This window comes from Macaca fascicularis, chromosome 7 (genome assembly GCF_037993035.2).
Source record: "Macaca fascicularis isolate 582-1 chromosome 7, T2T-MFA8v1.1".
NCBI classification, from domain to species: Eukaryota; Metazoa; Chordata; class Mammalia; order Primates; family Cercopithecidae; genus Macaca; species Macaca fascicularis.
In genome coordinates this window covers 159,823,384-159,850,415 of record NC_088381.1, presented here as the reverse complement: position 1 = coordinate 159,850,415, position 27,032 = coordinate 159,823,384, and the positions used below count along the sequence as shown (strand labels likewise).

General features: G+C 41.2%; 1 protein-coding gene and 1 long non-coding RNA gene across 15 annotated transcripts in view; one reads left to right on the top strand and one right to left on the bottom strand.

The window, feature by feature from the left end:
- The window catches only part of LOC102143577 (uncharacterized), a 35,378-nt gene extending 16,591 nt beyond the window's left edge, over positions 1–18,787 (bottom strand). For 2 of the 5 annotated variants that reach the window (XR_012416077.1, XR_012416076.1), the window contains exons 1-2: positions 18,685–18,787; positions 4,100–4,157 (exon numbers count right to left, since the gene is read on the bottom strand). This is a non-coding gene — a long non-coding RNA (uncharacterized lncRNA). Of the gene's footprint in view, positions 1–4,099; positions 4,158–11,668; positions 14,940–18,116; positions 18,181–18,684 lie in introns of those variants that run through there. The other 3 variants (XR_012416075.1, XR_012416074.1, XR_012416078.1) reach the window with 3 other exon arrangements.
- Positions 1–27,032, top strand: part of TC2N (tandem C2 domains, nuclear) — an 86,265-nt gene that overhangs the window by 12,960 nt on the left and 46,273 nt on the right. For 2 of the 10 annotated variants that reach the window (XM_065549242.2, XM_005562040.5), the window contains exon 1: positions 18,879–19,081. The exons of 3 other annotated variants lie outside the window; for them this stretch is intronic. Coding sequence is in view for 1 of the 7 variants with exons in the window: in XM_065549240.2 (XP_065405312.1) it covers positions 18,526–18,761 (236 nt within the window). In the remaining 6 variants the exon portion in view is untranslated. Of the gene's footprint in view, positions 1–105; positions 260–18,458; positions 18,762–18,878; positions 19,187–27,032 lie in introns of those variants that run through there. 5 more of the 10 variants (XM_005562042.5, XM_065549240.2, XM_065549248.2 and 2 more) reach the window with 5 other exon arrangements.

The window sequence follows — 27,032 nt, the reverse complement described above, 5'->3', positions numbered from 1 at the left end:
AGGACAGAAGGGAACCTGCTTTTCAGCTCTCCATCCCTGCTGTTCCACTGGTTCCCACTTTCCTTTCCCCGACTCAACTTGTTTCTTCATCTCCTCTTTCTACAGAGTCCCCAAACTCCAAATTCATCCTACTCTATTATGCAGAACTCCAGCTCCCACACTCAGCTCCCAGCCCACTGTTCAGGTCAGAAACCCTCCAGATCCTCAGCTGCACAAAAATACATTGCAAGGAATAGCAGCCTCCTGTCAGAAGGGAGAGGTGAGTTTAAAAAGCTATCCCTGTCCCTTTCTGGGGAGGACTGGCTCCTTCTCTATTTCCTGTCCTTCAGTCTAGCAGAGGCAATGGGGTGGGCTGAGCCAGGCTTTGCTCTCTCTTACTTCTCAGAATGTTCAGGCTATGGATTGTGAAAGTCGAGAGGGACCTGTTCGTCTGTCAGTTACTCTAGATGGATAAGACTGTCCCCTGTGTCCGGATGCTTCCCTGAACACTTCAAGGAGATACTAAAGGAATACAAGAGGTTGTCCCTCCCTAGAGGAACACTCCAAAGACAACCCTTAGTCTTTCTTCATTAAAAAGCTTTGTTCAGTTTGTTTGGTCTTTTGCATCTTCAAATAGGAATCTCGTATGTTCTACCTCCCCCTCCCCCCCCACTTCCTTCTCCTCCTCCTTCACCTTCTCCTCCTCCTCCACCTCCTCTTTCTCCTCCTCCTCCCCCTCCCCCTCCTCCTCCTCCTCATCTTATGTGTAGAACTTTTAAAAGTTCTGTCACTTATTATTTTATTTTATTTCTTATCCTCGTACATTTCTAAGATCCATGGGTAAGTATTTTTCCTTCCAGTTTCTATAGAAAATAAGGAAAATCAAGCCCAGGGTAAAGTAAGTTGCCCAAATTATCTGTGTTTGTCACAGAACTTGCCCTAAACTCTAGGCCAGTACCCTTCCTGCAAACCCCATGGCTTTCTTAGAGTGGTCAGAAGCTGTGCCTTTAGCCTGGAAAAACCTATTTAACTTAGATCAGCCATCTGCTGTTAGAGCTAGAGCTGAAGTTTGGTTCCACTTCAAAACCATGCTGTTTTTTAAGAACAGACTTCTAACCTAATTTTAAATTTAAGTTTATAAATCAGTTTTTAAAACTCTGTATTTTGACTCTGGATTCAGAGAAATATTCTTACTAGGTTACACGAATATTTTGAAACTCAGTACTTACTTTTTTTTTAAATTCAATAAAAGTTTGCACAAACAATGCATCCCACAGGAGAAGCTCATGCCAGATCCCAGATGTTTAACACGTTTGCTTCAGATATTAAGAGTTCATGGCCTCTTGTGCTTGTTAAACCAAAAAATGTAAGCCCATAGAAATGATTTTTAATAACTAGGAGTGCTGCAAGGTCAGGCTGAATTCTGGGCAACCACGGCACTTCAATAACTTTTTTGATCACAGATTGTGTGTGTGTGTGTGTGTGTGTGTGTGTGTGTGTGTATTTAAAAAAAAAAAAATCCAAGCAGAGAATTCAATGAAGGGCAGCATGAACTCTTACTTTTGACTCAATTTCACTTCAATTGATACATGCAGAAATGTTCAAAAAGTTCCTTTTCTAATTCTGACGTCGACTACCTAGTTTGTAATCACTTACCTGGGTCTGCCATGCAATGAACCAACCATCTACTACTGGGTCTTGTTGTTCAGAATGCTGTTATCATAGTGAACATCTACTGGGGACTGACTGTGTCAATTATCATGCTGTGCATATGTTATATCATTTAACCCTCATACCTGGCACCTTCACTCCTACACTCTGAGTCCCAGCCACTTTCCTCTCTCACCTTGATTATAGGCAGAATCAGTTACCTGGTCCCTCTGCCTTCACCTCTGCCCCTGTCCCTTTCACTCTATTCTCAACCCAACAGTTGGGGCGATCTGTACTAAAAAAATCAGTTCATGTCATTCCTCAACTCCAAACTCTCCAATGGCTTCTCAGCCTATTTAGAGTAGCAGCAAAGGTTTAATAACAGCCATGCCATCTCCTTTACCTCATGTTCCTTTTTGTCTGTTTGTTTGTTTGTTTTTTGGATGGAATCTCGCTCTGTCGCCCAGGCTGGAGTACAGATGCGTGATCTCGGCTCACTGCAAGCTCCTCCTCCTGGGTTCATGCCATTCTCCTGCCTCAGCCTCCCGAGTAGCTGGGACTACAGGTGCCCACCACCACGCCTGGCTAATTTTTTGTATTTTTAGTAGAGACGGGGTTTCACTGTGTTAGCCAGGATGGTCTCAATCTCCTGACCTCGTGATCCACCCACTCAGCCTCCCAAAGTGCTGGGATTACAGGCGTGAGCCACTGGGCCAGGCCAACTCTACCCCATGTTCTTCTGCCCTCTCTTCCTACCCTTCTCTCTCTCTTTCTCTTGCTCCAGTGGCTCTGGCCCTCTCAGTTCCTCAAACATATCATGCAACTTTCTTGATATGGTATGGTTCACTGGTCAAGCAAAGATTAAAGCACACACATTATATTACATCTATTAAGGTAGGAAAGTGGGAGATCATTTGTTTTAAACAACAAGTTAGTGATCTATTGGTGGGGGTAACAAAATTCAAAAATTCATGATAATCTATTCTTTCACAACAATCTTTGCTTTAGGAAATGTGATCAAAGACAGGTTTCCCAATTGAAAAAGTTAAGGCTAGTGAGGCAGAGCATATATATGTTTTTTTTTGTTTTTTTTTTTTTTTTGAGACGGAGTTTCACTCTCATTGCCCAGGCTGGAGTGAAATAGCATGATCTCCGCTCACCACAACCTCCGCCTCCCGAGTTCAAGCGATTCTCCTGCTTCAACCTCCCGAGTAGCCGGGACTACAGGCATGCAACACCATGCCTGGCTGATTTTTTTTTGTATTTTTAGTAGAGACAGGGTTTCTCCAAGTTGGTCAGGCTGGTCTCGAACTCCCAACCTCAGGTGATCTGACCACCTCGGCCTCCCAAAGTGCTGGGATTACACGCATGAGCCACCACGCCTGGCTGCATTTTTATTCCAATAGAATATGCCTATTGCTGGGAGGCTGTCTGTTTTCACCTACTGTATAATGTTAAGGATTGTGAAATTTACATTATGGGAATCTAGAACCCGTGATTAACTTATTGAACCATTGAATGAGCAATGATACTTGAAAACTAAGGCTATCTTGAATAGTTAGAAAATGAATCATTTTGGGAAATGTACTTCAGATAATTCAGATAATATTTTTTGAAGCACTAAACCTTTAAATAACTTTATTCATTTTGATGGATGCTAAAAGTAAAGTGTGGACCACTTTTTGTCTTAGTAGCTAGACTCCATGTATAGAGTTCTACTTCATGATGATTCAGGATAAACACTGGTGGCATAATACAGTGTGGAGGTCTGTTTGCCCATATGCTGAATGGCACCAGGCTAGTGTGCTTCTTGGATCTGCATGTCTTCTTTGAATAATTTTACATAGGCATTTGGGAAGAGAAAAAGGAGCTATAAATAAGCAATTTTCAGCCTGAGAATTTTGTGGGAGCCTCAGCCATAGTGATACTTCAAAGGGACAGGTAAGGTTATGTGCTAATTATAAGTGAAAGAGCCTTAGATGATTTTTAAAACCTACTTCTTCATTCCGATGCTACCGCAACAGCATCAAACAGCTCTAGAGCACTGGCCACTTACAGAACTTGGGACCAGAGACACTATTTAGACCAAACAGAGGGAGAACAACCAAAGAAAGGTTGGAGAGGTACTGTCCACAAATTCCACTCACTTTGCAGTTTGTTTACAGGAAGCTCTGTTCATGACACTGAAATTGTCATTCAGCCCAAGACCAACGTAAGTTGCCAATATTAATATTTATACACACCCTATATTATTGTAAAGTGGTCTTCATTATATAATTCGCATTTAAATAGTCCTTTAGAACAGTGGTCCCCAATCTTTTTGCAGCAGGACTAGTTTCATGGAAGACAATTTTTCCATGGACTAGGGGTGAGGGGATGGTTTGGGGATGATTCAAGCACATTACATTTATTGTGAACTTTATTTCTATTATTACATTATAATATATAATGAAATAATTATATATCTCACCATAATGTAGAATCAGTGGGAGCCCTCAGCTTGTTTTCCTGCAACTAGATGGTCCCACCTGGGGGTAATGAGAGACAGTGATAGATCATCAGACATTAGAACTGTTTTCTTTTTTTTTCAAGATGGAGTCTTGCTCTGTCACCCAGGCTGGAGTGCGGTGGTGCAATCTCGGTTCACTGCAACCTCCACCTTCCAAATTCAAGCAATTCTCCTGCCTCAGACTCTTGAGTCGCTGGGATTATAGACACCCACCACCACACCTGGCTAATTTTTGTATTTTTAGTAGAGAAGGGGTTTCACAATGTTGGCCAGGCTGGTCTTGAACTCCTGACCTCACGATCTGCCCGCCTTGGCCTCCCAAAGTGGTGGGATTACAGGCGTGAGCCACTGTGCCTGGGCAGGTATTAGATTCTCGTAAGGAGCATGAAACCTAGATCCCTCATGTGTGCAGTTCACAGTAGGGTTTGTGCTCCTATGAGAATCTAATGCTGCCACTGATCTCACAGGAGGCGGAGCTCAGGTGGCAATATGAGTGATGGGGAGAGGCTGTAAATACAGATGAAGCTTCACTTGCTCACCTGCTGTTCAACTCCTGCTGTGTGGCCTGGTTCCTAATAGGCCACAGACTGGTACTGATCCAAGGCCAGCGGTTTGGGGATCCCCGCTTTATAGTGTATAAAATACTTTTGTGTTTTTTCTTTCATTCACCAAATATTTATTCAGTATGTACTACACTGTCCTAGGCTTTAAAGTAGACGTTGGAAATGCAAAGATGAATATGGCCCCATACCTCCCCAATTTTTATTTTGATTATCATCATGACTCTGAGCGGTTGCTAAGGCAACAATTTTAATTGTCCCTTTTTTTTTCTTTTTTTTTTTTTAGGAAAGAGATTGAGGCTCAGGGAAGCTCTTGCAATGTCATCATGTTTAAAAAGTATTAATGCCCGAACTTCAACTCAGGTTTTCTGCCTCTAAATCCCATTTTTTAAACCCAATCTTTTCTTTTCTTTTCTTTTTTTGAGATGGAGTTTCACTCTTGCCCAGGCTGGCACGCAATGGCGTGATCTGGGCTCACTGCAACCTCCACCTCCCAGGTTCAAGTGATTCTCTTGCCTCAGCCTCCTGAGTAGCTGGGATTACAGTCGCATGCCACCACGCCCAGCTAATTTTTTGTACTTTCAGTAGAGACAGTGTTTCACCATGTTAGCCAGGCTGGTCTCAAACTCCTGACCTCAGATGCTCCACCCACCTCGGCCTCCCAAAGTGCTGGGATTACAGGCATAAGCCGCTGTGACTGTGCCTGGCCTCTAAACCCAATCTTTAATGCCATAAACAAATACTCAGAGGCAAGCAATTAAAGAAAATAAAAATGTATGCAAATCACAGTCGAATAAAAATGCTAGACTCAGTTCTAAAGAATCTTATAGGGACACAGTTTTCTCAGTACTCATATTAAATCTCTTGTGTTTAAGTGACAAGAACTAAACATGTATTAACTTAGGTAAAATATATTAGTTATGGGCTTATACCTGGTGTGGTTTGTGTACTAGTACTAGGGGAAAAGTAGAGGTGAATTCAACCAAGAATGCAACCAAGAAATCTAATGCCTTTGGAATCCTTCACCATCTCTTATCTTTACTTCTCTCGGCACATCAACTTCACAGTCTGTTATTATGGATTGACCTCTTCTACCTAAAGTGTCTTCTGTTACTACAAAGAGGACTGACTGTTTTTTTCTAGTTATAGTTTAAAAAAAAATTCTAGGGAAGGATTTTGATTGATCGCCTTGGGTTAGATACCATCTCATGAACCAATCAACTCTGACTGGGGAAGTGCAATAGTGGGAAGTCACAGCGGCCACACAACTTTGGAATGGAGGAAGAGTGGGCCTCATGATGAGACTAAAAGCAGATGTCGACTCTGTCTCCTATACTTAATTCACACAAATGTTTTTTTCATGAAATATCCTATTAAATTTCTGGAAATGAAATGTTCGCTGAACTCCATTACACTGTTGTGCTGTGTTTAACGGAGGCAGCACAAGGTCAAAGGTAGAAACAGGAAAAAGCCATGTAGAAAATTAAGGAATCCTCATTACTTTTAGTGACAGCCTGCCCAAAAAGTGAAAAAGGAAGGCAGGATTTGCATATGGCCCAAAGCAGTGAAAGCAAAATAGTGAATGTTGGAGAGATGATGACTACGAAGAAGAGCTAGGCATACAGCATCGCAGCAACAAACGACACGAATTTTCAGCCACGGCTGAAGTCATCTTGGAAAAGACAGGAGGAAGAGTACAGAAACTCCTGGAGCTTGAGAGGTTATTAATCTTCTGGTCTACTCCCTTCATTTTTCATGTGAGTAGACAGATCCAGGGAGGAGAAGTAATCTTCCCAAGACTATCATAAAGCCTTAGTTATTTCATTGGCAAAAATGGGAAAAATAATGAGACCAACCCTTACATATATCAGGAGGTTTTTCTTCAGAGAGAAATTGGAATAAAGTTACCAGAAGTTGAATAGTGCATTTTCCTCCCACTAGGCAAGGGAGCTGGAATAAATATGCAGATGGCTGAAGAAGGTAAGGCAGTTAACAAAAATAGGAAATGCCAGAAAAGGGGAAAAGGGAGGATCTGCAGTCACGTGGGTCTTCAAAGTAGACAATCTGTATCATGCTAGACCCTCGACTGGTTTACCCAGGATACTCCTAATCCTGTGGGTTCTCTCTTAGTTATGTGCCTGGGCTGGTCACCACCTGAGGGTTTTCTCATTTACCTGTCCCTTCTTTCAGATATCTTAAATTGGTGAAGCGACTTTCCCAACATCCATTCTATCCCATAAGCAGCAGCCATGTGGTTTGGGAAACTGGTCTCAATTTAAGGGATAGGCCTGATCAGTCAAAATGATATCTTATCCTCTTTGCCAGTATTGGTTCAAAAGTAAGCATGTGACCTAATTCTGGCCAAAGAGATAAGAGGAGAGGTTTGCTGGCTTCTGGGAAAGTGACTTTCTCTTAAGAGCATTCCAGGAGAATTTATTCTATTCTCTTCACCTGAGTTGAAGGAGGAGGGTCTTCCCCTGGCAGTCATTCTACAACCACAAATGGAACTAGATTAAGGACGAAACTTACACAATGCAGAACAGAGAAAAGGGAAGGAAAACACTCAATGCTAAATGGTTGAATTGGAAATAAATGAGTCTGAAGGCTGATCTATCTTTGGATTTCCTCATAGGTTAACCATATTAGTTATCTATTGTTGTGCAACAAACTTTTCCCAAACAGTGGCTCAAAACAACTGCATTTTATCGTTATTTAGTTTATGAATCTGCAATGTGGGCAGGGCTGAGTGGGAAAGGCTTGGATCTACTCGACAAGGGGTGAGGTGGCGCAGCTTAGCCAGGACCCGGGGTAATCCACTTCCAAGACGGCTCCCTCACAAACTGGAAAGTCAATGCTGGCTCAGTCAGATGTGAAGGTCATGGGCCTCATTCCTTTCTACGTGGCCCTCTTCATGTGGGTCTCCACAAACTGCGCAGGCTTCCTCACAGCATGGTGGCTGAATTCCAAGAGTAAGCACACAAAGATAACTATGTAGAAACTGCATCACATTTTATGACCTACCATCAGCCATCATATAGTATCATTTTCACTGTACTTTGCTGGTTGATCAGTCACTATGGTTAGCCTAGATGCAGTTCAGAGGACACAGTTTCCAGCTTTTGTTGAAAGGAGTTTCAAAGAATTGTGGACAATTTAAACCATTACAGAAACTAAAACATTTCCTTTTTTTTTTTTTTTTTTTTTTTTTTTGAGATGGAGTCTTGCTCTGTTGCCTAGGCTGGAGTGCAGTGGCATGATCTCGGCTCACTGCAACCTCCGCCTCCTGGGTTCAAGCAATTCTCTGGCCTCAGCCTCCTGAGTAGCTGGGATTACATACAGGTGCCCACCCCCATGCCCGGGTAATTTTTGTATTTTTTAGTAGAGATGGGGTTTCACCATGTTGCCAGGCTGGTCTTGAACTCCTGATCTCAGGTGATCCACCTGCCTTGGCCTCCCAAAGAGTTGGGGTTATAGGCCTGAGCCACCACACCCAGCCTCCTTTTTTTTAGACGGAGTCTTGCTCTGTCACCCAGGCTGGAGTGCAGTGGCATGATCTTGGCTCACTGCAAGCTCTGCCTCTTGGGTTCACGCCATTCTCCTGCCTCAGCCTCCCGAGTAGCTGGGACTACAGGCGCCTGCCACCATGCCCGGCTAATTTTTTGTATTTTTGTAGAGATGGAGTTTTACCGTGTTAGCCAGGATGGTCTCGATCTCCTGACGTCATGATCCACCCACCTCGGCCTCCCAAAGTGCTGGGATTACAGGCATGGGTCGCCACGCCCGGCCTTCCTTGTTTTTATGACCATTGGAATTGGATTTTCTGTTATTTGGGGCTGAAAGCATCCTTTTTGAATTGGGTTTTCTGTTTATTTGGGGCTGAAAACATCCTTATTGATACAGTTAGTGTCACCTCAGCTGCGGGCAGCAGAATGTCCTTAACTAACAGTTCTCAGTCACAATGCCAATTGTAACAAAGTTACCGGTAATTTGTTACCAGTAATTTAACACAAAGGTTTTGCAATTGTTCATTTTTTGTTCTTTTCTAATCACAGCAGAATCAAGCTTACCACAATAATAGCAGAAGAGTCATTTACTTAAATTCAAATAGAATTCTCTGAATGGGAGTAAAGGGATGGAATCAAAGCAAGGATGCTCCACCTGGCACGTGGGAGCTTTACTCCAGGTTGAGAGCTATTGGGCTGGATGCCTCTTTTGGTAAGAGAGCTGGAAACAACTTTAGAGTTTCGTTGCTCTGGCTCAAATTCTTTTTCTTCTCCACATAAGCTCTTGTGAAGCCAGTGCAGCCGAAGACTTGTCACCAGGCATTTGATATTCTCTCTAGTTTTGATGATCTTTTGGTGGACAAGGGAAAATATTAAAAAAAAAAAATTATTGATCTTCTGTCTTGGTCCTTTCCACGATGAACTCTACCTAAATACAACAAATCATTTTTTAGGGTCCACTGTGTTTTTAGCACTCTGATAAGGCATTGCAGATAGAACCAGAACAAGATGTTACTGCAAGAATCTAGAAAACAAATAGAGGGCAGTTGGAGAGCAATGGGAGGCTACTTAAAATTCAATCCTAATGCAGGTGTGACAGTCTTACAAAAGAAAGGAGAGAAAGAGCTAAGCATCTATCTGCTGGATTTCAGGGTACTTCCCTGCCCAGAGGTGCAGCAGCAGATCCCTTCACCCTCTCCTCCCCAGCTACCTCTGAGTGGACCAGGGCGAACATCTGACCAACGGGTGCCCAACCATAGACCAGCCAGCAATTTGTACTTTGTGTGTGGCCTGGTCGGAAAATATGAGCTGAGCCAATCAGATTCGTCCCCAGAAAACTGGGGAGAAGCACTTACTTCTAAGATGGGTCCTGAGCCCAAAGGCTGGACAAATATACCATCGAGGAAGTAATTAGAGAATCAGGTGTAGACTGCAGCTTTGAGAGAATGGTGACTCAGATAAGCTGATTGGGATGTGCAGGTGTGCAAAAAGAAGCAGTCTCCATGAAATGCGAGGCTGAAGGGTGTCTGGGCTACCTTAGCTCCTGCCCTTTCTGATGCCTGCTTGTTCAGTTCTCTGAATATGTTCCCATTGTTTTCTTACCCAAAGTAAGGGTAGGAGTAGAATACCATTCCCTGACTTTTACTTGAGCTAATTGGAGAGGTTTTCTGTTATTTGTAACCATAAGAATTTTGTCCAGAACAAGGCAAGAACCCACAGAAGAGATGACAATTTCATTGGGCTTTGAGTAAGGAAGCAACCCTAAGTCTAGGCTTTACAATTTACCAACTAAATCTGTGACTTAACAAAAGGAGCTTGAGCTTTAGAGTCACACCTAGCTTTGGGTTCAAGTCCAATCTGTACCATTACTTCTTTGTGATCTTGAAAAAGTTACTTATCTGTAACCTCTAGATAATGCCTACTAATTCTTAAATGGTTGTTGCAAGAATTAAACTAGATGTATAAACATATTTATTTGTTTTGAGATGGAGTTTCACTCACACTGCTGCCCAGGCTGGAGTGCAGTGGCACCATCTCTGCTTACTGCAACCTCCACTTCCTGGGTTCAAGTGATACTCCTGCTTCAGCCTCCCAAGTAGGTGGGATTACAGGTGTGCGCCACGTCACTAATTTTTTGTGGAGATGGGGTTTTGCCATGTTGGCCAGGCTGGTCTCGAACTCCTGACCTCAAGTGATCCACCCCCTCCTCAGCCTCCCAAAGTGCTGGGATTACAGGCATGAGCCACCGCACCCAGCCAATGTATATACACTTACTTATATGGACCATTAACACAGTGTTTGGCACGTAGTAGGTCCATGAAGAATGACAGCTATTATCATCCCCAAGTATGTCGATGTACTATTTGGATGGGAGAAAGGAAGTAATCTTCAACCCTGGTCCCTCCCAGTAACATAAGATGGCTTTTTTTTTTTTTTTTTTTTTTTTTTTTTGAGACATACTCTTGCTTTGTCACCCAGGCTGGAATGCAGTGGTGCAATATTGGCTCACTGCAACCTCCGCCTCCTGGGTTCAAGCGATTCTCCTGCCTCACCCTCCCGAGTAGCTGGGACTACAGGCATGTGCCACGGCGCCCAGCTAATTTTTGTATTTTTAGCAGAGACGGGGTTTCACCACGTTGGCCAGAATGGTCTCGATCTCTTGACCTCACGATCTGCCCACCTCGGCCTCCCACAATGCTGAGATGACAGGCATGAGCCACCACATTGGGCCCATAATATGGTTTTGATGGAAGCATTTTTATATTTCCCAACATTTAAAGAGTGGCTTTATATATTGGGGTGTGTGAGTGAGTCTGTGGGCACGTGCGCATGCGTGTTTGTTTGACAACGGTGTTGTTTGGCTCTTCCTCCCCCCTTTCCTACTGAAGTTGTATTCACTATGTCATTGTTATTAATCAGGCATGCAATATGAGATGAACAGGGGTGATGAGTTGGTCAGGCTGCCAAACAAGTTCATGTTTTGTAGGAAATGCCAAATCGTTTCCTGAGGGGATGTTTCTCAGGAATGGAAGGGTATGCCTCTCTGGCCCTCACAGACCCTGTCCCCTCCCTGGAGTGCTGTCAACTCGCAGGGCAATGGGATAGCTCTTTAAAAGCCACTTTATGGAGCTGCCGCCCAGCTGTGCTGGAAATATATTTGCATTGTTTTCTCTTTTCCTTTCTTCTGGTAAAAATGTAACCCACGTCAAGTAGGAAATGTATTACAGACCTCCCACATTTCCTCAAAAACTATCCCAACATCATTAGTCCTGTCATAAGCTAGAAGGGTGGAGGAAGATAGTGAAGGGCTGGGAGTGGTGGAGAAAGAAGGAATGTCTGAAAAAAATAGGATTATAAAGCATTTTGAGCCCCTCCCTCCACTTCTAATTCATAGAGAGACTAATGTGTAAACTAACAAACGAAAGGTCTTAACTAAAGGCTTAAAAAAGATGTCCTTGAATATTTGGTTCATCTGCCAACCACATTTATTCATGAATTATCTTTATGGATGTGGAGCGGGTTTAAAGACAGATGAAGAAAGCTTTGGCGTCCTAAAACTGCCTGGGGTTTTTGCTGGGCATAGGTATTTTCCTAAAGCTCTGATGAAAGCAGAAGTTACAAATGATAGGCTTCGAATGTTATTTCACACAGTGATTTTGAGTGGCATGTACAATCACTAATATTCAGAAGTAACTTTCTGAAAAGTTGTTAAATCTTTCTCATCTCTGCTATTAACAAATATTTAGATTTTATATCTAACCCAAAGGACAGAAAATTCCAAGTAGAATTGTATTGAGTGTGAGAAACTGAATCTTTTAACTTACCATTGGCTAAATTGGTGCTGCCTAGTGACTTGGGAGAGGAGTCCTGGGAACATTGGTCTGGAACTCTGGGGCCATGATGGGGTTAGATTTTCCCTATTCCAGAAAATCATGGTGGGAGGATATGTCAGGTCACTATTTCTGTGTAACAAATATCCCCAAAATGCCATGGTACCAAAAAAAAAAAAATCATCTTTTATTTCTCATGCTTGCTGGGCAGCTGGGGATTAGCTGTTCTAAGCTGGGTTTACCTGGCATGACTCTGCTTTAGGGTGTCTTACCCTCCTTGGACCAGCTGGCTGGCCCAGGGAAGTCTTCTAGCATTTGTAGAAGTACAAGAAGGCAAGCAGAAACACATGAAGTCTCTTAAGGCCTAAGTGCAGAACTTGAACACAATTACTTCCATTTCATTCTATTGACGAAAGCAAGTCACATGGCTGAACCCAAAATCAAGGGGTAGGGAAATAAACTCCACTCCTTCAGTGGAAGGAACTTCGAAGTCATAGGCTTTGGATATGTGCATGGATACAGTACACGATGAAGTCCTGGGGCCAATACTGTAACCTACTAAAAAGAAGGAATATGACTAGGACTGTGGCTCCAGAAAGTGGAACCACATAGCTTATCTGCAACTTTGACAGGTTAGTCCCTTCTGTAGTATTGATGGTAGCTATCATAACTCAATGCTAACATTCAATATTACTCCCATCTCTCCTAATTTTCATTCCATTTCCCTGATCACGCAACCTTTTGGTTATCATTTAGCTTCCTGGATAGCTATTTCTTCAGGGCATAGTGTTTTGGCAAAAAAATACACATGTTTGGGCCTTGCAACAATCCTATTTCTCATTCTATATTAATAGACAGACATACTGTTGTCTACTTCTGGTGAGCCTGACCAAACTTCCTTCTTCAAGAGAGATTTACTCAGTATGCTAAAAGAGAAAAGGAGCAAGTTTCTAAGCTTGAAAAACTGAAAGTCAGTTCTTCTATTACGTAAATTCAATGTGAAGGCAGTGGGCAACCAGTCACCCTCTTATGGGGAGACTACTACCAGGGCATAATTGTTACCCAAATTTCTGTAGTTCCTATATATAAATAATTTCAGCACTTGGCCTTTAATAGTGTAGGAGAAGGAAGTCGGGCATGGAGGCTTATGCCTGTAATCTTAGCACTTTGAGAGGCCAAGGTGGGCAGATGGCTTGAGCTCAGGAGTTTGAGACCAGCTTGGGCAACATGGTAAAACCCTGTCTCTACAAAAAAAAAAAAAAAAAAAAAAAATTAGCCGGGTGTGTTGGCATATCTATACTCCCAGCTACTCAGGAGGCTGAGACGGGAGGACCAGCTGAGCCTGGGAGGTGGAGGCTGCAGTGACCCATGATCACGCCACTGCACTCCAGACCCTGTCTAAAAAACAAAACAAAACAAAAAAGGTGGAAGGGAAGGGTAGTACAATCCACACAATCTTATTGCTAGGTAGCCAAGAACATGAATGGTGTATTAGAGGGGTTTAATCAGGGAAGCAGAACCACTAGAATCTTACTGATAAGAGACTAATCTCTTGCAGAATTATGTGAGAAACTGGTGAAGTAAAGGTCTGAAAGCAGAATTGAAGGATTAGAGAAAAGTCACTAACCAGCCATCTTGAAGTCCTGTACAGGTGGACTTGTAAGGCCAGAACTTGTAATGATTCTAGGAAGCCGCACATGTCTAACTGCTGGAGTGGTACCCAGGAGAGGAGCTGTGGAAAAGTCCATAGATAGCTGATACTTCTGGAGGTCTCCCACCAAGCTCTGGAGTCATCTTGGGTCCTCTGGCCAGCAGGGACTGGAGTTGGAAAGAAGAGCTAGACATGGGGAGGAGGACGAGCTGGAACCTGCCAGAATCTCTGTGTGTCTACCACCATGTGTAGTCACAAGGATCTTCAGAGGGAGTGGCTCTGCTCCACTTTCACCTTCCAAATCTTGCCTCAATTCTTCTTTTTGGCCAACCTAACTTGTAACCATGTAGGGAAATAAATTTGGGGAAATGGAGTTCCAATTTAAGCAAGTTGACATGGGTCCAGAAGAATGCAGGGTCATTTGCTTCAGGTTTGAGTCATTTCTTCCAGTCCATACAGAGGTCACAGAAGTAGGGGTTTAGATGTTTCTCTGCTCTTCTCAGTGAGTTTGGGGCCTTTGTTCTTGAATCCTGATCAGTTTCATGTGCTCTCATCCTCTTTGGACCAGTTGCTCAGCCTGGGTGAGCCAATCATGTGGTTGGTGGAAAACCTTTTGTTTTTGGATTCTCTCTTTGTTTCCTCCTTCATAGATTTCCTTTGACCCCACTGGTGCTATTGCCTCCTGCTCTAGGTGCTGAATATTTTTCATTTAGACCTCTAATACAACTGTGTCAGCCTTTTAGTGCTATGAAGTTTCATTGATTAGTGGGGTTTGGAGGAGGCAGACGGGTGTTTTGAGGAAGGGCTTTGTGGGAGGGCACTGAGAAATGAGACTTTCATGATTAGTTCTCTTGGTGGAGCATCTGTGACCAGGCATTATCCCATTGTTACCTTAGTTTGGTGGGTAACAGTTATCCAGGTAAGAAGATGATGAGGGAGGGAATGAAAAAAGAAAAAAGCAACTCATCTCACTACAAATAGTTCCTAGCTTATTCGACTATGTATCCTGTGGATTAATGGGCAAATTCCTCAGTAAGATATTCAAGACCCTTTAGAGCCTAGCCTTTTTATTTCTCTCTTCTCCCAAATATATACTAGACTTTGAGTAACACTGGATCTCCTGAAGCCCACTCAGGGAAACCCTTCGAAGTGCTTGAAAGAGAGAGAGAAGTGCAGATAAAGATGATGAAGAAGGCATGATGGTGACTCTGTGCTTGCTTTCAGGTGAAGATGTCAGCATTCTCATAAGGTGGCCACCTGAAAGATAGAGAGCTATGTATCCACAAAGATTTTTCTTTATCTACTTGGGACAAACTTAAATTTTCTATGACTTTAATACACTCCTTGATAAATTTTCATGTTCTATGTCTCCCGTAGAATGCCGATAGCATGAGAAACATTTTTTTGATATGTTTAATGTAATCTATATGTCATCATCCATGACAGTGCCTATCAGAGTAGGTAAAGCTAGGTGTTGGGAAAAAAAAAACCCAAATACTAGTGGCTTAACACAATAAAGTATATTTTTCACTCACATCACCATCCAATCAAAGTTAGTGGGCAGTGGTGAGAGCTTTGTTCCATGAAGCCAATCAAGGACACAGATATTTCTCCCATCTTGTCATATTGTGAGCTTTAGCAATGGTTACCATGGTTTAGTCCAAGGTTGTCATGGAATGGAAAGAGGGAGAGAGTAGGGTGAAGGCTCACCTGTTCTTAGTTGCCTAGATGCAAAAGTAAAACTCTATTTCTGCTCAAATTCCATTGGTCAGAACTGGCCACATGACCTTATCTAGATGCAAGGGGAGTGAATGGGCAAAGCAGTTTAGCTTCATGCCCAGGGAGAAGAATTGAGGTTTGGTGAGCATCCATGATATTTCTAAAATGTCACTTTGTCTCTGAAGCAAGTGCCTAGGACTGCATCTGTTATATGGTAGGCACTCAGAAATATTTTTTGAACAAATACATGAAATGAATGAATATGTATAGGCTTCTGCTGTTATGTTCTAAGGCAGAAAATAGGAAGGAAATAATTTTGAGAGAAGCAAACATCTGTCTGCTACCCACTATATTCATGACCATTTATTTGTAAAATTATTTCACAAGCACTCTAGGAATTCATACTCTTTTGAAGCTATGTTTTCATTTATTCAACAAATTGTTGAGTGCCTTCTATGTTAAGTGCTATGCTGTGTGGTCAGGAAATAGAGGTTGAAGTCATCATTCCTGCCCATTGGTAACTCACTTGGAATGTATCTAGAGGGAAGTGGGAAAAGAAGCCAGTAATTGCAGCTATTACATAGGCACCATGATAGACATACACATGGATTGTGGTGGTTATGCTGGGAAATGGCACCTAATTGAGTCAGGAATGGGAGTTGTGGGGTTTCATTGTCTAGAAGAGGTGGTATTTTGGTTGGATGAACATGAGTTTGCTAGTTGATACTCATAAGAGAAAGGTAGAGGGAATGGTATGTGCAAATTTGACAGTTTAGGGAACTGCAATTCCTTCAGTAGGTCAAAAAGGTGTGATGGAAATACTGGGAGATAAGGCTGGAGAGGTAGGCTTGGGCTGAGTCACAAAGCACTTCTAAACTGCATTAAATAAAGAATGAATAGGGGTTTAGAGTAGGAATTATGTGATTTTCTCTATCAAATGAAAGAATTGATACACACAGTATATCTAAGCAGCCGCGTTATCCATATTGACCAGTCTATTTTTCTCCTTAGATCAGCTTCAAATAATATAAAATTGCTAAATTAAAAAACAAACAAAAACCTGTTCATAATATTTTGAGGACAATCCTTTTGTGGGAAGAGATTAGAAATAAGAGCACAAAGAAAGGTGTACAATACCCTCCATTCATGTAGCCTTGCCTCAGATAGAACAGGAAGGAGGCCCATTTCAAGGAAAACAAAGGAATTGGCTTCATGATTTTACAAGAAAAACTGTATCTGTCAATAGAGAGGATTCTTCTAGGAAAGTGTTTTAAGATGGACTAGGGAAGAAAACTGGGAACAATTAGGGAAGCTCCTGCTCTTGGTACTTCTGCATCAGCAAAGAGGTTGTTAAAGGTGTTCATTTAAGGAACCAAGTATCAGCTCACTTCAATTAGTAGTTATCGAGCATTCATTCCTCCTTCATTCATTCAGTACATTTCAATGACACTTTTGTGCCCTGCACTAAGTCAGGTGCTGTAAGGAAGTAAAATATAGGTAAACTTATGGTCTTGCCCTTGAGAAGATTCAACTAACACACGAATCCAGTAATTTCTAACCAAGGATGTGCTCTCCTTAGGTAGCAAGGGAAGCTGGGCACCGTGGCTCATGCCTGTAATTCCAGCACTTTGGGAGGCTGAGGCGCGAGGATTGCTTGAAGCCAGGAGTTTCAGATCAGCCTGGGCAGCAAAGCATGACCCTGTCTCTATAAAAAAATTAAAAAATGTAACCAGGCATGATGGCATGTGCCTGTAGTCCAAGCACACTTGGGAGGCTGAGGTGGGAGGATGGCTGGAGCCCAGGAGTTTGAGACAGCAGTGAGCTATGATTGTGCCACTGCAATCCAGTCTGGGCAACAGTGAGAGCCTGTCCAAAAAAAAAAAGGAACAAATGAGAGAGAGAGCAGAGAGAGAGAGAAAGAATATTAGTCTAAAATGCCTTGGAGTTCAAAGTTCAGATTCAAATCTTGACTGTATGTTTGGGCAACCACTAACAGGTTGTCTAACCTTTAAATATTTTCAAAAGCAAAATGAAGATAATAACAGCTACATTGCAATTTCCAGGATTAAATGAAATGACTCATGAAACCTTTGTGTAAACAGTGCAGAACTTTGCAAACAGTGGTGATACATTATTAAAGGTGAGCTTACTAGGACTTGAAAGCAGTGGTTTTCAAAGTATTTGTTGAAACACTAATGCCCAAGATTGGAAATAGGCATTTCTCAAGAAAAGAGTTCTATGGTCAAACACATTTGGGAGATGCAGGATCAAAGAAAGTAAAACATGGTTCTTAGGTCTGTAAAATGCTAGCATGCATTGTGAATCTCAAGGAAAACAAGTATTGTGTGTCTCTTTCCCCCAGATTAATGTGATCTGGGGATCTACCCCTACCCCCACTCCAGCATCTCTAGGACCTTGAGATGGACAGAACTCACTCTGGGAAAGACTGCTCTCCAGCAAGAAAAGTATGAATCTTTCTTTCGATTTTATAGTCCCACCACCCAGGCCGGCACCGTGGCTCAATGTCTGTAATCCCAGCACTTTGGGAGGCAGACGTAAGAAGATCACGTGAGTCCAGGAGTTCGAGACTAGCCTGGGCCACATAATGAGACCTCATCTCTACCAAAAAATTAAAAAATTAGCCTGGCATGCTGGCTCGCGCTTGTATTCCCAGTTGCTTGGGGGAGGGGCTGAGGCGGGAGGATCACTTCAGACCTGAAGGTCGAGGCTGCACTGAGCCATGAGCGGCCACTGCACTCCAGCCTGGGCGACAGACCCTCTGTCAAAACAAAACAAACAAAAAATGCTGAGCCATTCTTCATCATACAATCTAGGAAACTCATTCAACAACTTTCCAAGCAGTGCTGAGATTTCCACCAAGGAAGCCCAGAGAAAAGGGCCAGGCCCCCGCTTTGCCAGGGTTAGAGGGGATTCCCTCAGAATCCGGGGTGCGAGGTGCTGTGGTGGATACATTTAATATTCTTTCCAAGACACCCATGATGGCAAGGCAGTAGCAGATAGAAAGCAACAAAAGCGAAGAGAGCAGGGCTGATCCTCAAAGACTTTATAAATTAGACTTTATAAATTAGACTTTTTATAAAAACTCTAAAAGTCAAGTAATAACATGCCTACTCCGCTTCTAAGAAAAGTGTGCAGAAACATCTCCAGCCAGAAAGACTGCTCCTGCCTACCCAAGTCAGAGAAGTTTCATCAGGCCAATAGCTTCCCCTCTGTCCCCCTCCTACCGCTTGTCTCCCTTCTTCTCCCACAACACACCCCATACCTGGCGGCATTTTACACCTTCCCAGAAGGGGCTGCCAAGCGCGGAGTCGCGGAGGACGCAGGCGCAGCTCGTCTCAGGTACGCGGGAGGCCCCGCCCCTCTGCGCCCAGCCCCTCCGCGCCCAGCCCCTCGCGCCACTCCACTTCCCGCCCTGCCCCGCCCCGCCTCGCCCCGCCCCTCCCCGCCTTGCCTCGCCCCTTCGCGCCCGTCCCACGGGGCAGGGCGGCCCTGGTGGGTGGTGTTGGAGTGGGGATGGGGAGGGAAGTGGAGGGGAGGGGGTAAGTGACAGGGCTGGGGAGGCCCTGGGGAGGGTGGGAACTCGAGGCGCGGCCGCGCGAGGTGACCGGAGTCACAGTTCCCGCGGGCGGCGACAGCAGAGCGCCCACTGCCTCCAGCAGGTAACCAGCCGCGGTCGCGCTGCGCCGCCTCAGCGCGAGCGTGGGACGTGGAGACCCTGAGGAGGGCGGCGGGACCCGGGCGGGGAAGAGCGCGGCGTGGCTCAGGTGCGCTTCTCCCAGCTGGCTGCTCGCTCAGGGCTGTGGGGGGCGCCTGTCGGGGCGGCCCGGCCTTGCGGGCTGGCGGTGAGCGCCCGTTCTGTCTCTTTTGTCCTTAACTTTTTCTAAAATGGGGCCGTGGTCGGGCCCCGGGGATGTTTCCATGTCTCCTCAGCGACGCCTGTGTCGCGGGGGTCTGAGGGAGCTTTAGGCCCCGCGACAGCTGCAAGCGCGGTGGTCTGGAGGGCACCGGGGTGGGCGACGAGGCGAGGCTGGGTCCCTCGCTGCCCAAGTGGGCGGCTTTGCCTAGGGGGACCCGTGACCAGGGACGGTCGAGACCCCAGCCCCGGCGGGGACGGCCGCGCGCCCCGCTCCCTGCTGCGTGCTCGGGCTTCCGACGGCGCGTCCAGGTGGGCTCTGGGCTTTGCGGAAAGAGAGAAGCGAATTTCCTTTCCCTGGCGGGGTGTGATGAGAAGAACTTCGCAGAGTTTTTACCTGTGATGTTTCTGAAACTTTGTGAAGTGGCGAAAGGGTGTTAAAAGTGTCACTTTACTGTGGTGTCTGCAAACCACAATCTACCCAGCTAGGTTTTAGATTTGGCTTCTGTTTCTTCCAGGTTTTCCTTTGCTATGCTTTTCTTTACGGGAAGATACTGTGGATGAACTGTGGGCTATAGTGCACACCGATAGACGTCTGTGTAGAGACAAGATAGATGCCAAACCAAGAGCACTGATTTCTTTAGAACATTTAAAATACAGCATATAAAAAGATTGCCTTTGTTATTAAAATATTATTCTAGTTCTCCCTTTAGGTAGGCAGTTAATCACTTAATGCTGGGTAGAGACAGCCAAGGAGTCTGAGGAGGAGCATCAGGAAAGGAGGAAATCTAGGAGGCAGTGGTCTCATAGAAGCCAGGAGAGGAGAGTTTTAAAAAGGAGAGAAGTCTATCTGGGAGTCAAGAACTGATTACACCTATTGGCTTTGGAAGTTAGGAGGGGGGCTTTAACCTCAGCAGACATAATTTAAGTACAGCATAAGGGTAGAAGCCAAGTTTGAATGAATCTGAGGAGAGAATAGTGATTCTGCACTCACAAGTAAATGTGAGTTTAGAATCTGTATTTTGAGAAATAAAGGTTAGAAGGAGAGGCGATCCATTGATTAGGGAGATGATTAAAAAAAAAGAAAGAAAGAAAAGAAAAAGACAAATAAGGACGGTAGACTACCTTTATGTTATCCATAATAGTTACAAATTTTAAAAATGAAGTGCATCATTTCATAATATTGTTCCTGTCTCATGGTTAAGTAGCAAAAGCTGAGAGCAAGAAGCTGAACATATTGAAAAGAACTATTCGTGATAAAGTAGTTATGCCCTGCCCATCCAAATTATGAACACGATTTTAGTGGTATTTTGTTTGGTGTGTTGGGTTCAGGTGTTACAGGTGTTTAAGTCACACATATAAACTGTGTTGGACTCTATTTTACCTGAGTTCCAGTACGTTGATGTTCCCAACTTGCTTTTAAGTTATGCGGTTCTTTTATGTATGTCCCAATGGTTCTTCTAAAGATCTTGTGTAGAAATCAGGTGTTGGGACTCAATCAGAATCTGTGAGGCATATATCATTTAGGGCCTTTGCTTCAATTATTATTATGCATTCAGGGGAAATGGCTCTTAGATTAAAATTTCTGTGTAATGAGTTTCACTTCAGTTCTTCGTTGAAAGTTTGATTTTTTTGTTGCTCAACAGTTCAGACAAATCATTTTATGAGTATTTTCCTTAGGAATATGAAAAGAATGGTTAAAATGGAAAAGGCTGGCAACCAAGTGCTGATTAGGATGTGGAGCAACTGGAAGTCTCATAATCTGCTGGTGGAAATGTAAATTGCTGTAATCATTTTGGAAAACTTTTTGGCATTGTCTGCGAAAGTAAAACATACGCATAAGCTATGCCAAAACATATACCAAACAAAATTCTAGAAAATGCAAACTAATGTGATGGAAAACACATCAATGGTTACTTGGGGGTAGGGGAAAGAGAAAGTAAGGAGGGATGGATTCAAAAGAGGTGTGAAGAAACTTTAGGGGATGATGGATATATTCATTTTCTTGATGAGATGATGCTTCCACCAATGTGTGTGTATGTATTTATTTGTATATATATCACTCATTTAATTATACATTTTAAATATGTGAAATTTATTGTAGGTAAATTATACCTCAATAAAGCTTTAAAACAGATTAAATAAAAATAAAGAAGAAAGACACATCATTTAAGTATATTTACCTCCTTCAAATACTATAGTTATTTCAGGGTAATGTAATTATGGATAATTTTTATTTTATTCATATAGTTTTCTGAATTTTTGATGTTTTGTACCACAACCATTTATTTACTTCTTAAGTGAGAAATTATTTCATATGTGCAAAATAGTACTTTTGACACATCTACAGATTCAGAGAATACAAATAAAATAAATACCCTTGTGCCTATGTATTGCTTAAGAGATAATACATAACCAACATTTTTTGAAGCCAACCTGTGTATTCTTCCTGATTATATCTTTTTCTTTCCACTCTCCTTGATTTTCTATATGGTTTTACCACATGTCTATGCATTCCAAACACTGTGTTGTTCAGCCTACTTTGGAATGCTGTATAAATGATATTCTACTATGTGATTCCTATGGCTTTGCTTTTTGCACATTCTATCTGTGAGATTTCTTCATGCTGATGTGTTATAGTTTGTTCACTTTTTATTGCTGTACATAATTTCATTGTGTGACTTTACCACTCTTTATCCATTATCCTGTGGATGGATATTTAGGATGTTTTCAGTCTTTTAAAAATTTTTTTGCTTTTAAATTTAATTTTTATTTTTTTCCACTAAAATCTGTTTTTAAGTGACCCTTCTAATTCATGTCTCTTTGTGTTCATAATTTTAAGAACCCTCAGTTTTTCTGGAAAATACTGGATTGTTTTATAAAGTGGCTGTACCAGTTTATACCCTCACAAGCAGGATGTAAGTGTTCACTTTGTTCCCTTTTTAAGCAACGAGTAAGACGTTTCTACATTCATAATTACCTGAAATTTTTTTCTTTTTGACAATCGGGTGAGTGAGAAATTGTATCCCATTGGGGGTTTAATTTAAATCTCCTTAATTACTGGTGATGTTGAACCTTTCATAGTTTATGTTCTGTGGGTGTTTATGTCTTTTGCCATTTTTTTGGTTTGTTTTTGTTTTTTACTTTAAAGCATGGATTTTTTTGTTTTTGTTTTTGTTTTTTGTTTGTTTTTTTTGAGATGGAGTTTTGCTCTTGTTGCCCAGGCTGGAGTGCAATGGCATGATCTTGGCTCACTGCAATCTCTGCCTCCTGGGTTCAAGCGATTCTTCAGCCTCAACCTCCTGACTAGCTGGGATTATAGGTGCGTGCCACCATGTCTGGCTACTTTTTTGTATTTTTAATGGAGACAGGTTTTTACCATGTTGGCCAGGCTGGTCTCAAACTCCTGACCTCAGGTGATCCACCCGCTTCGGTCTCCCAAAGTGCTGGGATTACAGGCGTGAGCACTCTATTTTTACGTCTAAAAAATGGATTTCTGTAATAGAAGCTCTATATATTCTGGATATGTATATAATCCCTTGTCAGTTATGTATGTGGCACATTTCTTTTTCTCCAAGTGAGCAGCCTGTCTTTTACTTTCTTTATAGTGTCTTTTGATTAACACATTTTATAATTGAATATAGTTGACTATGTCAACTTTTTCTTTTATGGTTTGTGCTTTTGGCATCTTGTTTAACAAATCTTTACCTGCCCTGAGATTATAAAAATATAGTCTGATATTTTCTACTAAAAGCAAGGGAGTATATGGGAAATCTCTGTACCTTCTCAATTTTACTGTGATTCTAAAACTACTCTAAAAAAGAAAGTTTATTTAAAAAGTTGTCTTTCATATTTGTGTCCTTAATCCTTGTAGAACTGATTTTTGTGTGGTGTGAAGTGGGGGTCCAATTTCTTTTTTTCCCATATGGCTAATCAGTTTTTCCCAGCATTATAGAACTGAATATTCTGTTTTTCATTCCAGTGATCTACAAGTATCATAGATCAAACTTCCATATATGTGTAGTTGTTTCCAAGCTACTCTTTCTAAAACAGATCTGTTTGTGTATCCTTACCACAGTCTTATTTACTTTAGCTGTTTAAAGCACATTGATACTTGAAAGTGAGAACAAGTTATCCACCCATGCTTCTTTTAAATTAGACTGCTCCTCAAATTAATGTTTAATTTTTTTCTTTTTAAAAGGAATAAAATGTGTTATTTAATTCTTAAATATCTACTGTAATCACCTGAAGTCATAAATAATACCGAGGCTACTCTAAGGTAGACTATATCGGACTGCAAATCCTTTCCTTACTCGCTAGAATTAATTTTAACTTGAAAAGTAAATACAGGATTTGCATTTTGGGAACAGTGTAAGTTGAGGTATTGGACAGCCTTAGCTGAAAACAGCTAAGAATGCTGTATTTAAAAAACAATTCAAAAGATAGGAATTAATATGCCAAAATCTAAGAGAAAGCTGAACGTATGAGAGACTAAAGGAGGCTTTAAGTCTTGTTTGCCCTGAGGGCATTTGCTAAACTGGGGAAACTTGATGGATTTGAATAGGAACTTGGTAGATTTGCATGTCACCAAGGATAGTTGGAAGTCAGCCCAGGGTTCATTCAATGTAGGCTAAGAGACTAATTCTGGGACCACAAAGAGCTGTGATGTCACTAAAAGGGTGAAAAACTCACTCTGCCTCCTTCAAGGGAATGCAAGAAAAGTTGCCTTGATGCCAGGTAAAACAAGGAAGAAAAAAAAGCCTGTCCTTGGGAAGTTGTGACCACTAAACAGACCATGGGAAGTTTTATATTACCTTGATGGTCTAAAAATATTTCAAGATGTAAATTTAAAAAATCATTTCGTTTTTGAGATACTGACATACCATAAAATGCACCCCTTTAAAGTGTACAATTCAGTGGGTTTTATTTTTGTATATTCATGAAGCTGTGCAACTATCATCACTATATAATTCCAGAACATTCTTTTCACCTTCCCAAAAAACCTCGTACCCATTAGCAGCCATTCCCCATTTGCCTCTTCCTTCTCAGTCACTGGCAACCACTAATCTATTTTCCATGTCTGTGGATTTGCCTATTCTGGACATTTCATGTGAATGGAATCACACAATATGTGGTCTTTTATGTCTCACTTCTTTCTTAGCATAATGTTTTCAAGATTTATCTGTGTTATAGTGTGAATCATTACTTCATTTGTTTTTATGGTTGAATAGTATTCCATCATATGGCTATATACCACATTTTGTTTTCTCATTCATCAGTTGATGGACATTTGGATTGCTTCTACTTTTTGGCTATTATGAATAATGCTGCTGTGAACATCTGTGTAAAAAGTTTTTGTGTGGAAATATGTTTTCTATTCTCATAGGTATATTTACCTAGGATTGGAATTCCTGGGTCATATGGTAACTCTGTGTGAAGTGTTTGAGGAGTTGCCAAAGTGTTTTCCAAAACAGCTGCACCATTTTACATTCTCATAAGCAATTTATGAGGGTTCCAGTTTCTCTACAGCCACACCAACAGTTATTTTTTTGTCTGTCTTTTTGATTAGTGTGTGTGAAGTGGTATCTCATTATGGTTTTGATTTGCATTTTCCTAATGATCAGTGGCATTGAGCATTTCTTAATGTGTTTATTGGCCATTTGTCTATCTTCTTTGCAGGAATGTCTAATTCCTTTGTCCATTTTAGAATTGGGTTATTTGTCAACGCATGAATTGAAAATGGTCTGGTAAACAAATGCAGATATTCTCTGGAGTACACTTTCATTTTTAGCTTAAAAAGTTCTACCAGTAAAGTTTCATGGTCAATGAATAATTCATTGTCAAAGATAACCAGCTGTACAAGGAAGTAGGACATCCTGAGCGAGAATTGGCAGAATGATAGAAACTCGAAATAAACCTACAAAAGCTTGAAAAACCAGTCGTAGATCATCACGATAACTATACTGGACTGAGTTTAAGTATATAAAAGACAGATTTAAAGATACGTTCAGGGATCAGGAGTCTAAAAAGTGACAGAGCTACATAGCAGGTTGAAAAAATAACTAAATGTAATTTCTACTAATGAAAAATGCAGTAATAAAAACTCAAAACTCATCTTTCACCTTAACTACTAATTAGGAAAAATTTCTGCAAGAAAATAAAGAGAAAAGAAATGGGCAAAAACAATATTTAAAGAGATAATGAATGAGAATTTTTCAGTACTGAGGAAAGACACCAATCCATATATTCAAGAATCTCAATGAATTTCAATCAAGAAAAAGTATATACTTAGAAACATCACAGTGAAATGAAGAAAACCAAAGGCAAAGAGAAAAATCTTACATTGCTTTAGGGCCTAGACAAAAGATTTTTTTTTTCCCCCCAAAAAAACAGTGGTTATGCTGGCAGCTGACTTCTTTATAACAATGGTGGGACAGAAGACAATGGAATAAGATATTTTTGTCTTGAAGAAAATAGCTTATAATTTAGAATTCATAACCAGAGGAAATATCTTTAACATTGAGAGTAATACAGGGTGATGATCAATGGTTGTTAACACTGTTAAAAAATAAAAGTTGAACATTATGTACCTACAACCTATGGAGTAGTCTTGATAAAAATAAAAAGTCAAACCTAAAAATCCGTATTACATTAAGTTATAGATCGAACTATAATTTTATAGAAAAATAAGCAGAGATTTGCTGAATGACACCATGGGAATGCAATCAGCAAAATCCTATTATGATACACTCTATTGGATAAGAGACCTGGTTTCAGCATCAGAATAATTACAGGGATACTTGTAGATTAAAGGAGATTTAAGAAATATTTAAACCTATTTCACTCGAATAAGCTATAAAAAATTATAGGAAAATTGGGGAAATGTGAATACTAATAATATGAAGAAATTATAGATTTTTCTAAAAGTGTGATGGTACTGTAGTTGCATTAAAAAGAGATATACAATATAAGTATAAATATATAAATATAAGTTATATTTGGTATTAGATGTTCTTCAATATTGTCTTTTAGAGATACATACTGAAATATTAGAGATACATACTGAAATATTTATAGATAAAATTATATCTTGATTTTTTTTTCAAAATTTCTGGAAGTGGGAGGATATTGTGGAAAAAAGTTTAACTATGAGTTGATAATAATTAAAGCTAAGTAATGGGTCCATGTGGATTTATTTTATATTTGCTATACTTTTGTATGTTATTGATATTTTTCACAAAAAAATATAAAAATCAGGGACATTTTCAGATCAGCAACAACTGAGAGGGTTTTCTACCAACATACCTTCACTGAAGTAATCATAAAGGATATTAGCAAAAATAATATGATCATACATGAATAGTTGGTGATGCAAGAAAGAATGAAATGGAAGGAATGTAAGAAGGAATGAAGTGGAAAGTAATTGGTGAAATATGTTTGTAAATACAAATGAACACTGACTGTACAAAAGAATGATAATGTTTTCTGGGGTTTTAACAAGATAGAATCAAAATTTGTGCAATGGTGACGTCATGCCTAAGTCACACATGGGTTGGCATGTAAAGGAGCTAAAAATCTTTAATAGTCCTTTTACTATGCAACAGGAGAATATAAAAGGACTAACTTTAGACTTTGACATGTTAAGTGTGCATATTAAAACAACCAAAGTAACTAAAGAAAAGGAAATTGAGTGTATAAAATTTATAGTATACAGAATAATGGCCTCCCAAAGATTACCATGTCCTAATTCCCAGAAC